The following is a 14,635-nucleotide window of genomic DNA, read 5'->3' on the forward strand; positions in this document are numbered from 1 at the left end:
AAAAGTGGAAAACGCCTACAGTAATTACAAAGGTATTCCTTGGGATAGCCATTTTAGAAGGTAATTTAGTCCTATCATCTAGAAACATAATTGTTCATACCATTTAACCCAGTAAGCTACTTTTAGAAACTTGTTCTAAAACATAACCAAAGACGTGATTTAGAGTCTATAACATAACCAAATACATTATTTATATATTTCAGAATTAGTATAGCAAATATTGGAAATAATCTAAACTTTCATTATTAGGCAACTGGCAAAATTGTGGTTCAACTATAGAATATTATAGAAAAATGCTAACAGTTTGTGTCTGGGGCAAAAGCAAACAAACAAACCCTATAGATGATGTTGTTTTGCATAGAATCCTAGCATTCTCCATTCATCTCTCTCTTTGTCTCTGACACACACACACACACACACACACACACACACACACACACACACACACTGAGCCTGAAAGGAAATATAGCACATCAAAAATGTTTATAATGACTGTCTCTGGCACAGCTAGAAGTAAATTTGATTTTCTCTTTTAGAATTTTCTGTACAGTCAAAATTTTCATTAATGAACATGTACTTTATTCTCTTAAAGGATCTTCCTTCTCCTTTAACAGGTTTCATATTCATATTCACGTGTGTTTTTTAACGTATATATTCCCAATAGAAGGCAAGTTCTGTGAGAGCAGGGTCTACATTTAATTTTTAAATATTTTATACCTAGGTTTTTTAGCACAGTGCCTAATATATAATAAATGTTTTTAAAATAACTACTGAGTGAACTATTGGACAGACACTGATTAGAAGGGATATGGCTATGTGTGAGGACGCTAATGAGCTGTCAAACATTCATTCCATTACATCTCTAATCTCCAGCTCACTTGTTAAAACAACATGCCACCTTCCTCGCATACTTTTGCCTCCTAACATCACACAAGACTCTGCCTCCAATGAGGAAAGCCATTGCCACCCATCTCTACCTGCCAGCATCCTACCAAGGCCCCACCTCCCCACTTAACCACTTCTGGTGAGGTGAGCTTCCCTCTAGCACTTACTGCAGCCACTCACTTAGATGATTAATACTGTTTGGACCTCTATTAGGTTCCCGGTACTTTTCTAGAACAGGGGTCAGCAAATGATGGTCTACAGGCTACTCCTTGATTTTGTAAATAGAGTTTCACTAGACTACAGCCATGTCCACATACTACAATGGAAGAATTGAGTAGCTGGGACAAAGGCTGTATGGTCAGCAAAGCCTAAAATACTTATCATCTGACCCTCTACAGGAAGAGTTTACTGATCCCTGCTCTAGAACATCGACATACTTTTACAAAATGGAGATAATACCGAAGTTTCATTCTATTAGAATATTCATAGGCAATATGAGATCCAAAGTATATGTCCAAGAACTTTGTACAGAAAAATTATTGTATGGTACCTCAGTTTGCTCTTAATAACATATATTTTTATGTCAGACATACCTGCATTCAAGTCCTGGGTCTGCTGATTGATACTGGGAAAGATGACACAAATTCTCTAAGCCTCAGTTTTATCATCAGCAAAGTAGAAATCTATTTCCTCTTTCACTCCATAAGTGTGTAATGTGTGCTTTTTCACCAGATACTATACTAGGAGATGGATAAACAATGGTGAATAAGATCTAAAGTTTCACCTAATTCAGCTCTAATTATACATACTTTTGAGGGTTGTGGTGAAGATTAAATTATATATATATATACACACACGCAGATACATACATATATATACACACACATATATATGCACACAGAGGCATCTATATCATATATACATCATATGTAGTATACCATAGATACATAATACATAGTATATCACATAGAGTACATCCAGAATACTTAACCTGATTCCTGCTACGTTGCAAGCACTCAGTATATAGTGGCTCTTCCTCATGATCATAATTACAGCAGAAGTCCTTTTAACAGACCTCCAAGTAGCTGACACTCCAAGAAGAAAAAGTGCCTTCCATTCTTTCTGTAAAACAGGCCTACAACATCCTTTATAAGTACTCACAGCTAATTGAGTAGACTAATCTCTGGTACATAGGCACACTTCTGCTCCTTCAGGTTGAGTTGCCTGTTTACTGAGAGTCATTTGTGTTTGTTTCCAAATCTCCTGATGCAAGTTATACTTGTTAGTTAATTAAATATCATGAAAGGTAATGAGAAGAATAGTGTGAAAAGAAGGATGATTGTTTCATATGAAAAGTCAGTTGAAGAATTTCAAAAGACTTGACAAAGTATTGTCAAATTAAAAGTAGGAGATATAAAAATTGGGGAACAATTACAAAAATCTAGAAGTATTCTGTAGTAAGATTGCTTCTGCGATATCTATGGTCTTGTTCAACCTCAAGGAAATCAAAATTGGGCATGGTCTTTGTCATTTGGGGGACAGTTCATGCAAGAAAAATATTACAACCCCCAATCAGCAGATCCATACTCAAAGGTAAGGTCTTGATTCTTCATCGGGCCTTTCATTGAAATTAGTAAATTTAAATGGTATGTTATTTTTTATGACTCCTTGCCTTAACTTTTCAAGTTTACTGTCAACTATTGGTCCCAAATGCATGGAGTAGAGAGGGATTCTTTTGTATTTATTTATTTATCACATATAAATAGTAACATATTGCCTCATCCCCTGCCATATTTTTGTTGGCAAGAAAACACTCAGCAAGATGAAGTGACCTGCTCAAGGCCACAGAACTAGCATAGCCAGAGGTGTGTCTAGAGCCAGGTGGGCTCTGATTCCACCACTTCGGCCACCTCATGATAACAGAGAGATAAACAGGACACAGTTTCATGCACCCTGGCTTCTGTGGTTAATTATGTTTTGAGAAGGACTGAGTGTCACCTGCCCAAATAGATGGAAAGACATTTGAGAACAAGACTATAGTCTTATACTTCACCATATGCCCCAGAACTTCCTATATAGCACTTGGCAATAAATAATTTTTGTTTGAATTGTTAAATTTTCTTTCCTACTTTATAATAGTGGAAGAAATTGGGGCCTTCCTGGTTTCTGAAAAAATTATGCTCCCTTGGAGTTTATAACCCCCACCATGGAGTATAAAATAACAGGAGAGAAATTCTATTGTGCCTGTCAGATCATGTCATTGAGAGCTTAACCTCATTGATTGGCACTTGCTCTTCCCCATCAGTGTGGCAAGATGAGCAGCACCCTGCTCACCAGATGGTTATTTGTTCCACCAGCCACCTTTGCTGCATCCCTGATTCACTCCAGCCCAGGACTGTCTCCAGCATTCATGCTGCAAGGCAGCTCCTGCCAACAACTTTGCCAAATGGCTCCTCTCGAAGTCATGGCTGCCCAGACAGACTGGCTCCTCCATCTGCAGCAGCTTTTGGCAAAGAGAAGTTTCCCTTTCTGGCTCTGCCTCTTGGCTGCACCAGAGCCTTCTTGCCAGAAGGATGATTTGACCCAGGAAGTACAGCCAGACCTGGAATTTCTGGGGTCATTTAAAGCCTATGGCCGTGTTTTCCCAGTCTCACCCCTGAGGTGAACATCAGAACATATCAAAGAGACCTAGATGATCACAAATACAGAAATAATGCCTCATAGAAACTGAGAGTCAGAAAAGTCTGTAGAGAGCATGCCTTCCCTCCCCCATCTTCAACCTCATTATAGTAGCTTAGGAAACTGAAGCCCAGAGAATAAAAGTGACAAATTATGGTAGCAGGACTGGAATCCTACCCAGGTCTTCTGATGTGCATTCCACATAACTGCTTACGATACTGCATTGCCTTTCCATTTCCCCCCAGTTCATTTTCAAATCCTTGGTAGAAATTGGACCCTTGTATTGATTGATTCAGAAGAATATTTTTTAGAAAAATGAATCATCTTTTCCCTATCAACATCATAACTGTTCTTTTAAACAGGTGTTCATATACTACATTGTGATGAATTTTTGCCAAGTTTAAGAATACAGGGTTTGGAATCAGATAGACCTGGATGTGACTTCTGTTCTACTCACTGTTGTGTAACTATGGACTAGTAATCATATTATTCTGCTTTAACTTTTCATTTAAAGGGGGATAAGAACAGTATCAGCCTATACAAGTAAACTGGATTACATGAGAAAAATACTTTAAGGCTCAAAGCCTGTACTGGTGCACAGAAAGCCCTCCATAACTACCAGCAATCATTATTAATTATTAACATTCAAATCCACAATGGTTTTGGAAGACACAGTACTGGGCACATATGAATAGGTAGATCAGGTATTCTCATTCTCTACATTAGGAAATTCACGTTCTTGGTTTAAATGACTGATCCAAGGTTACACAGAAAACAAGTAGAAGACCACAGATTTCTGATTTTTTCTTGCCATTTTGCTAAGAAATGGGAACTGTCATCTCAGCTTTAAAGATAATAAAATCAGGAAGGAGGACATTTAAACAAAAACACATATACACAGATAATCACTGCAGCATCTTATGTAATATAAAAGCTGGAAACAATTTTCTATCCACAGGGAACTACTAAATAAACTGTGGTACTGTCATACTATGGAGCACCGTGCGGCCATTAAAAGGCATGAGACAGATGTAGGTGTTCTGATATGGAAAAATCATGAAGACGTATCACTAGTAGAAAAACAAAGTGCAAATAAAACGGGCAGTGTGTACTCATTTATGCAAACACCCTCCCCAACTATATATCTGTACATGTATATTTAAATGTATGAATAGAAAGATGGCTCTGAGGAAGTCTACAAACTACTGATAATGGTAACCTTTGGGTAGGAAAGTGGGAAGGGCATGGGATGGAGGGTGATTCATGCTTTATTTACTTATCATGCTTGAATCCTTTTAAGTAAGAAAGAATATAGTATTATTTGACTTATAAATAAAAACATAAAGGCAGAGGGAAATGTGAATTACAATAATGCAGTTGGCATGAACCAACAGACCTCCCAACTTGAGTGTCTCTAGTCCTAACCTGACTTCTACAAAGCTACATAAGCAATGTTAGTTTCACTGACTTTCCTGTGTGGCTCTCCCACTGTGGTAGGGTCCTTCCTGGTGGTATTTTGTACTTAGGGACCCAAGTTCTATCTTTCAGACCACCTGGGAACTCTCAGCAGCATCTTGCTACAATATTCCCTATTAGAGACATTTACAGCTTTGCCACCCTCTACACCCTTGTGTGTCTGTAGAGGGACATCAAGCTGATCCTTCTATGTCAAGTGGAGGAGGCGGCCTGCCATTCTTTGACCACTTCAGGTTCATTGCTTAACAAGGATTCATACCAGTGTGATAAGCAATGCTTGATGGAGGAGGTTTTCAGTTCCCCAGTGTTATGGACCAAATTGTGCCCCCCTCCACCCCAATCTATATGTTGAAGCCCTAACTCCTATGTGACTGTATTTGGAGATAGGTCCTTTAAGGAGATAATTAAGATTAAATGAGGTCATAAGGATAAGGTCTTATGGGGCTGGTGCCCTTGCAAGAAGAAAAAAAAATGCCAGAGATTGCGCTCTCTCTTTTCACACTTGCACACAGGAGAAAGGCCATATGAGGACCCAGCAAGAAGTTGGCTATACATGGGAAAAGAGAACTCACCAGAAACCAACCATGCTGGCACCTTGATCGTGGACTTCCAGACTCCAGAAATGTGAGAAAACAAAATTTCTGTTATTTAGGCAACCCAGTATGTGGCGTTTTTAAAAATGCAGTCTGAGCTGACTAATACACCAAGCATAAAGGCCAGTACACCTGAAACACATCCTCCCACAGGTAAGGTACTCTTTGCCACGCTCCATCCAACAGACCCCATCCTTCTCAGGTTAAAACCTGTTCATAAGGGCCCCTCTAGATTCCTAAACTCCATACATCTTTTTTCCCCTTACACACAGACCCCCACCCCACTTCATTTAACATTTGTTGTAAGCGATCAAGTCTTTTACCTCTAAAGCACAGAAGTGAAAGTCTGACTACCCCCATACATGCACACACCCCTTCTCATTACCCAGGATGACCCTTTCTCCAAAGAAAGCTATGAACATTAACAATTAATATTTCCCACTATTAACTCTTTTCACAGTGAACTTGGAGCAGAAGAACTCAAAGGTTCCTGGGTTATTTCTGACAAAGTTCCTAGTGGACTTATAAAAATAATCTGTGCTTTCTGCGAGATAGTTATGTTGGGGCTGACTTTCAGCCTGATTCTAGAGTTCTATTGGAGTCAAAAGAAGGAAATTTGGTGGTAAAGATGACAAGTTGGGTGAAAGCAAAATCGTCTTCTTATTAATGGAAGATGAGGGGAACCAGCTGGAGAGCCACTCTGGCCAAAGTGAAGCCTCAGACATCTACATATTTATGTGCAAAAGAACATCTGCCATCCCACAGCTGCCTCTGTCATATTTCTCTTGCTGTGGCCCAGGCAACTATATGAGTTGTCATGAGCTGGGAAGAGTGGGTGCCTAGATGGCCCAGCGGGACCATCTCAGCTCAGCTCAGTCTGGGAGCTGCATGCTTACTGTCCTACACTGGGGATGAGTGACAGGGAGAAAGCTATTCAAAAAACTCCAGCCAGTTCTCACATCTTGATTGCTCAATTCCATAAACACTTTTTTCTGTTCTTATTATATAATAGAAGAAATCTACAGGAGTAAGTCAGCTAAGAATTCTGTTACTGGGTCGTAGAATTCAGCTCCCTCCCTGTGGGATAATGGAAAAGGCCCAGAGACGTGCACTGCTGTGCTAGGAGAAGATAGATCAAGTAAATCCAGCAGCACTGACCAGGCACCAATGGGATATATGTGGAGGGTGGAGCACAACTTGCATTTCTCCAAAAGATCCTGAGCAGCATGGGTGGGCAAAGAACATGTGCCAAGAATCCACACAGTCATGAGCTCTAATCTGGTTATGCCACTTACAAGTGAGTATGTTTGTAATACATGTGTATTTGTTATGCAAGTTCCTTTGGTTCTCTGTACCTTGAAATTTCTTATTTTAAAAATGAGGTTAATGCAACCATTCTCTCTGGGTTGTTGATGGAGATTAAATGAGTAAACATAAGAAATACCTAGGAAAATGCCTGGAATAGACAGTACTCGCGATACCTTAGTTTCTTTCCCTCAGCTAAGTGTCGAAATTGGACCCCTATTTCTTCTTAAATGCAAACGCCAAAGTCTAGGAATGTCAGTCTACAGCTGTGCTCTTTTCATTGGGCATTACCAATATTTTGACAGGACTGGCCTAATATTATTCACCCCAGGATCATTGGTACATTTCTGACCAGCACTCATAAAGGGCTTGGGATTGCCCCTGGGGACCTGGATGCTAATAATGAATACTTGCTAGTGATTTTCAATGCATTCTGGTTATTATGTTTAGTAGCAGAACATTTCCCATCCCCAGAAAGGTCATTTACAATAGTGTAAGGCAGCTACTTCTCACCTCGCATTTCAGGTTTCTCTGAGAACAGCAGAGAGCTCAAACATTCATCCATATGCATTGGAAACAGCATTCTGATCTGGCATTTGCATACAAATACCAAAGCAACTTAAGGAACTATGAGGCAGCTCTCCATCATATGACACTACCCCCTTTTATTTTTTCAATGCCTTCCCAGCATCTTCATATCAAAAGCCATTTTCATGTACCTTCCCAGCTTTATTCATCATAAGTTTCCCCTTTCTTGAGCTTATTTGGAATGGGGGATGGAGGAGGAATCTTTACTTCCTCACTTTTACTCTCTGTGGCCCTAAAAAGCTAATGTATTTCACAAATCACTCAGATCTCAAACCTGGAGACGTTCTAAACTCAACTCATCCAAGACTGGACTCTTCTTATCCTACCACATTGCTGAGAAATGGCCATATATTATAGTATTACTTGAATAATATCAGTGTGTGGTTAGTTATGCTTACCAAGGCCCTATTCTATTGTGAGGTACTTTTTTGCTACAATTTCTTCATACCAAGCCAAGATCCACTTCCTTGTACTTTCTCACTCATTGGTTCAAATTTTGCCCTGAAATGTTCTTATCTGAGGCATCTCATCTATTCATACAGTTTTAAGTACCTTTAATATGCTGGTGATGTTTAATCTCAAATTTATTATCTAGTCCAGGTCTTTCTCTTGAGCTTCAGACCCAGAAATCCAATTGTCTACTTGCAAGTCTCACTGTGAAACTAGATGTCTCACTGTCTTCTCAAACTAATCAGTTTTCAGTCTGTTTCCGCTTTTAGTGATGAGCCCCATTATGCATCCATTTTCATGGCAAAATTCTGGGAGTTGTCCTTGACATCACCTTCTCCATCTGCACCCAATCATAGTAAGTAAGTGCAATGCAATCTTTCTCTATTACGTATCTTAAATCCATCTAATTCTCTCCATCTCTACTGACGCCACCATCCTGGAGCACACCATGACCTCCTAATTATCTCCCAACTTTCATTCTTTTTCATTACATGCCTGGCTCTCTAACCCCATCCTACATAGCAGCCAGATTAAACTTCTAGAAAAACAAATCTGATCATGTTTCCCTTTTCCTTAATGGCTTTCCATTCATCTTTGGATAGAGTCCAAACTCCTTGTGGTCAACAAGGTTTGATATGATCTGGTCCCTGAATACCTCTCCAGTCTTTTTTCCCCCCAACATTTTATTATGAAAATTCAAACAGACTGCAAAGTGGAAAAAAAATTACAGTGATTATCCATAGACCCACCACCTCAATGTAGTCATTAACTTTTTTTTTGAGATGGAGTCTCGCTCTGTCACCAGACTGGAATGCGGTGTCGTGACCTCGGCTCACTGCAACCTCTGCCTCCCGGGTTCAAGCGATTTCCTGTCTCAGCCTCCTGAGTAGCTGGGATTACAGGCACGCACCACCATGGCTGGCCAGTGACTAACATTTTATACTTGCTTTATCATATGTCTATCCATTTACCCATCCCTCTCTCTTAGCATTAATCTTTCTTGCTTCTGGTACATTTCAAAATGAACTGCAGACTCCATTCTCATTTTTATCACTCTTCTCCCTGTTCCTAGCCATAGTCATCTTTCCATTCCTTGAATCAGTTAGGCTATTTTATCTCTCTGGGCTTTTGTACCTATTGTCCCTTCTGCCTAAAATGCTTTCAGGTCTTGTTAATTGCAAATTCATCCTTTAGTTCTCAGTTTCAGCTGTCTGAGAGGCTGTCCTTGAACTCCCGATCTAAATTAGATCCACCTTTCCACCTTATGACCCCAAGGCATCTTGTGCCTTTCCTAAATATCACTTATCACAATTGGTAACTATATATTTATTTGCAAAATTATTTGTCTCATACTATCTCCTTTGCTAGATTGAAAGATCCATGAGGACAGAGACCACGTCTGTATTGGAACATCCCATATCACCTCTGCAAAACGTCAGTATTTGTTGAAGGAATTAAAGGCAGAATGAATCAATAATCAAAAGGAGCTACTTGGAATAGTAAACTTGTTCTTCCTTTAATATGTATAAACAAGACAGTTTTTAAAAAAGGCTTCTGAGGGAAGGTGGAACCCACTCGTTGCCAGAATATAACCAGGAAGTACATTAAGTAACAATAACAGCTATAATGAATTAAGGGTGGGCTTTGTATTAGGCATATCCCGAGTGCTTGAGTGCTTTCTCTGCATCAAATAATTTTTCTTTGGCATAGGTTCTATTGTTATTCCCACTTTCCAGCTAAGGAAACTGAGAACAGAGCAGTTATTTTAAAACACCCCATCTATGTAGAATATTTGGTCTATCTGTGGCCCCATTTGAAAGTAGGAAGATTAATCTAGAAAACTCACAGACTGCTATAATGGAGATAGGGTTTTACTTGGCTGTAACAGAAGCCTAAAAATATAGCAGGAAACCAACATATAGAGAGATTTGAGAGATGAATCCCTGGTTAGGAAACCTGGGGTTCCATATCTGAAAAAAAAAAAAAAAAAAAAAAAAAAACCATTGCGTTTATTTTTGTGGGAAATTTCAACCCTACCCAAGGCCCTTCCTCTATATAACCCCATACACACACTTCAAATTTTCCCTGCAAAGGATTTTACGCCTGATGGAAATATAGCTTATACACTGAGATAAAACCATTGCAATCTTTCCCAGAATAAGAGCTGATGGTTAAAGGAAAATGAAGTAGTGCAGAATTTCCTAGTGGGAGAACCTGGCCTTCAGACACTGGCTTGAGTTTGAAGACAAGGTTTTCCATTGAATGTGTGACTTTTGGCAAATTAGTAACATCTTCAGACCTCAGTTGCATCAGTTTCCTTCTTTGAAAATGGAAATGACAACATCCATTTAACAGGGTTTAGATATATTGAAATGTTATACATAAAGAGCTCAGCACAGTGCTTGGAACATAGAAGATGCTCAAAGATGTTAACTTTAAAAGAGGAGGAAAGGTAGGGGAGGGTGGTAATTTTCATGCTCAGAATTAAAAAAAAAGTCCTAGGAAATTTATTTATTAAATGCACACCATGCATTCTTTTGAGAAAGACAGAGAGAGAGAAAGAGACTGAGAGAGGGGAGCTTGGGTGAAAGTGTCCTTTAGCATTTGCATTGCTCTTAGCTGGATGAACTTGCCTGCAGCTACCACTTACAATGCAAATTGAGTTTAGAGTCCTTCACACTAACTACACAGCAAAAACCTTTCAGCTTTAAATAGAACACTGCAATGTGGAATGATCTGAGCAAACAGAAGAAAAATTCAGAAATACATGTGAAGGAGATATTTTGGAGGAAAAAAAGAACAATCTGACATAACTGAGCAGGTAGGAGGAAAATGTAGAAATAGTAAAGGAAACAGAAAAGCAAGATCTATGGAAGGACTAGAAGCTAATTCCCCACCCAGTAAGAGGGTATAAGTTAATAAGGGGGAAGAAAACTTGTGGGGCAAGTCTCCAGTGAGGAGAATTTTTAAAAAGTCTTTTGATCTGGTGCTTTTTCAAGGTATACTAACACTTCTTAAGGTATTCATTGGAAGAACAGGGACTCTTCCCCCTCTGGCAACAAAATTGCATGAATCTTCCCTGAAACGAATAGGTCAAAACTGTAGGGAACTTCTTGTTCTATCCAACTTCTGGTATTTACATCGTTTAAGTTCTATTTTCCTTTTCTTTTCATACCTTCTCTAAGATCAGATTTTAAAACCTAGAAGCTTCTGTGAAATAAAGGTTTGTTAGTTTTGAGTGTGATTAGTATGTGTGTGTGTTTGAGAAAGAGAAAGAAACCTGAGAGGTTGATTCTCACATGCCAGAAATCTCATTGCTATAAACTCATATCTATTTTTGACTATATGAACCTAGATATTCTATCCAGAATCAGAGTTTTCAAAAATCGAATAAAAATAAGAACAACGGTAATATCCAGGGCCTGAAAACAATAAAGAATGCCATTTTTAAATGATTTCTTCACTTCACAATTGACACTCCTGTACACATAGCTCCACTCTGGGCATTTTCTCAGCTTGCTAAGTTTCTCTTGCCTGCATAATGTAATATACAAGAAAACATGAAGGCAGCTCTCTTTCTTTGTGGTTACAAACAGAAATAAATGTTCCCCCAAAAGCCAACAGACCCAAGGCCAACTTCTCTCTTGGATGACATGCTTAGATACAGAGTTAGTCATGCGCTATCAGGTCACTGAGTCAGTGACAAAGCACTAAGATTGAGGGAGAACATCTTACAATCAGGTTGCCATCATGCACAGAAAAAGAATCGGTAAGTATGGTGCTCTGTATAGGGGAGGGATGGGCTGCACATCTTAAAAGCCATCTCTAAGCTCCTGGAAGCCAGAGCTTACAACTCTGCTTTATCTGTCTAGCACCATGGGCATACTGGGCTTGATGCTCTCCAAAAATGATGACAAATGGAGAATATACTTTCAATAGCACTGGACATTCTTTCTATCTAGAACTTCCAGGGATGTTTATAGAAGATGCCACCTTTACCCCCAGATGTGTGTGTGTCTTTTTATTTCTTTCAGAGCTTGAACTCTTTTACTCCCCCCATCACATTTCTCTAGCAGTCTTTTGATTTGATTAAATATTACAGAAATGTTAGCATCCAAGAATAATAATTTTAAATTAATACACCTTGCAACATTGTCCTAAAGCATTTCCACATACATTTTCTCGCATGGATATTACAATGTGATAATGCAACACTTTGTATGAGTGGCTAAGGATAAAAGGCCTACAGGTAGAAAATGAAAGCAAAAATGCAAAAGTTTTGGCACTGGGGGAAAAAAATGCCTCTACTCTCTATTCACACACAAAAGGCAGAATGAGATTCCACCTGCTGACTTTCCCTTCCTGCCCGCACAGCACTAGTGCTTATGTCAGAACAAGCTGGGAGAGAGGGAGAGACGACAATTTCACCTCTTGGCAAAGCTCAGCTTGCTGAACCCTTTTGCTTTCTGCTGGCTGTTGATTCAGCAGAAACTACTGCTGCAGAATTCATAATGGTGATTTTTAAAGGCCCCACCGATCGCGTTGCTCACCCCACGTGTCAGCCTCATTCGCTGGCCGCCAGAGCACTATTTCCCCAGCCACCTTTTTATTTTTGCTAATGCACTTCCAAAAGGAAAGAGGTTCGCCCGTCTGCAAAGGGCTTTTTGGGGTTTTGATTGTCTAAGCAGGTAACCTGGCCGGCCGGGGAGATGAATGAGCAGGAAATGAAACCTTGCCCTCCCTGCAGCCACTGAGAGACATAACATCGTTTCGCTCAGGGAGGGGGGACCAAGGTCCTACTGGGCCCCTCCCTTCTTATCTTCCCCCAAGACCCCTGCGAACATCTCGGGGGAGGGGTCATCTGCCTTCCTGGGGTCATCTTTCTGGGCGAGAGCCCCACCCTGAAAAAGCCTAATCCCTGAGGGCCATTTTAACTCCCGTGGGCGCCGGGTCCACCTGCTGCTGAACGCCGGGCTCGCCTCGCGGAGCCCGGATGGATGCGAGGTGCACTGGCGGCTGCCGGGGCCAGCCGAGCCCCCGCCCCAGCCCTAGGGCCCGGAGGAGTCTCCGCCACTACGCGCCCAGCTGCCCAGGAAGCACAGTGATCCGCAACTTGCGCCCGGCCCCAACGGCGGAATGCGGCGGGGCTGGCGTTACCTTCGGTCGCATAGCTGTGGTCGCGCAGGAAACTGTTGTTGATTTTGCGGGTATCAATGTCCTCCTCCATTGACAGCAGGCTTACTTGCGTGGGAACCAGAAGCCGGCAGACAAGTATCCATGATCCCTCCCCGCAGCCAGTCTCACAGGAGAGGGGGGCAGGGGAGCCAGTGGGACTGCACCATGGTCCGAGCCTGAGGAGGAGACGGGGAGGCGGAGAGAAAAAAAATAAAAACCCGGCAATGGAGCTGTCACCTCCTCCACTCGGGTTCTGCGAGGCTGCGGCGGCTCCTCCCGCGCGGTGCGCTCACTCCAGCTCCAGTTCCCAGCGAGGATGCTGCGCCTGCCTCCGCTGCCTCCGGGTGCCAAGATGCGCCGTGCCCCGAGGGGTCTGGTCCCGCCCGCCCGCCCCGGAGGCGCTCACACGCGGGTCTGGGGAGATGCCCAACAGGTTCCCCTCGTTGGCAGCCGCTCCAAAATGCAAAAAAGATCCCTCCTCCCCCTGGGAGAGCGGGCAGCCGCGACAAAATGGTGCCTTTCTGGACCCGAGCTGCAGTGGCGAGATGGCAGGGACAGGATTCAGGCTTGCCTGGCCGGAATGAGGGTGCTGGTCCCACGGGAGGGCGGCTCCGGCAGGCGGGGGTAGGGAAGCTGGCGGGGAGCTGGGCAGGGCGCTGCAGCCGGCGCCAGCGCACTCACCCTCACACCCACACGCGCGCACTCGCAGCTGCTGCTGCTGCTGCTGCAGGAGGCTGGAGGCGGCTGGTGCATTAAAGGCGAGGCTCCTCCCAACCGCGTCAGCAGCCCCAGGACTCTTTCCCAGCAGCAGTGGTGGCCGAGGCAGAGGCTGCGGCTGCTCTTTGCTGCAGTGGGGCGCATGCAGCCGCGAATCGGCACCTGGGCAGCAAGCGACTAGCTTGCAGGTTCAGGTGGAACGCATAGACGCGCTCTTCCAACCTCCTCCCCTCTCGCGCCACTCAGCTAAGGGCCACGTCTACGCTAGCACCCAGAGCCCCTAGCTCACTGCCTTTCTCCGGACGCCTGAACTTGAGAACAGCAAAGAGAAGTAGGTTCCTTTGGATAGTCAGGAAGTCTACATCCAGGTCCCTTTTCCTCACCCTTATATGATGCATGTGGTCCCTTGGTGAATTTAAAGGGCGAGGTTTGGGGCTCGAAGCTTCAGAAAAAGAGGAGAAAGTGGGAAGTGCCGCTCAGAGCCTATCTTAAGCCCTCTAGTAGGAATAGGAGGGAGAGCAGGGGCCAGAACTTTGCAACTGGTTCCCCCATTCCTAAGAGTCAAATACCTTCTAACTGTAGGAGGCTGGTGTTCAATAAAGCATCTGTGTCTACACAGGTGGAGGAAAGCACTAGACTAGTAAACAGGGTCAGTCTGAAAAAGTCCACTCTCCCTTGCCGTTTGCACTTCGTTTTGGACAAATTATTGCAGCCTCTCCGTTAGGTTTTGCTTGTGCAGGAACACCTTCTATTTGCTCTCAGCATGG

The 14,635-nt window shown here is 42.4% G+C and overlaps 1 protein-coding gene across 16 annotated transcripts in view; it reads right to left on the reverse strand.

Moving 5' to 3' along the window:
* PPP2R2B (protein phosphatase 2 regulatory subunit Bbeta) overlaps positions 1–14,635 on the reverse strand; it is a 483,915-nt gene that overhangs the window by 267,520 nt on the left and 201,760 nt on the right. For 7 of the 16 annotated variants that reach the window (XM_057302358.2, XM_057302357.1, XM_003829071.4 and 4 more), the window contains one exon: positions 13,134–13,327. The exons of 7 other annotated variants lie outside the window; for them this stretch is intronic. In XM_057302358.2, the coding sequence (XP_057158341.1) occupies positions 13,134–13,327 (194 nt within the window). Of the gene's footprint in view, positions 1–13,133; positions 13,502–13,832; positions 13,947–14,635 lie in introns of those variants that run through there. 2 more of the 16 variants (XM_003829072.5, XM_034960732.3) reach the window with 2 other exon arrangements.

The sequence above is a fragment of the Pan paniscus genome, chromosome 4 (genome assembly GCF_029289425.2).
Source record: "Pan paniscus chromosome 4, NHGRI_mPanPan1-v2.0_pri, whole genome shotgun sequence".
In the NCBI taxonomy this organism is placed as follows: domain Eukaryota; kingdom Metazoa; phylum Chordata; class Mammalia; order Primates; family Hominidae; genus Pan; species Pan paniscus.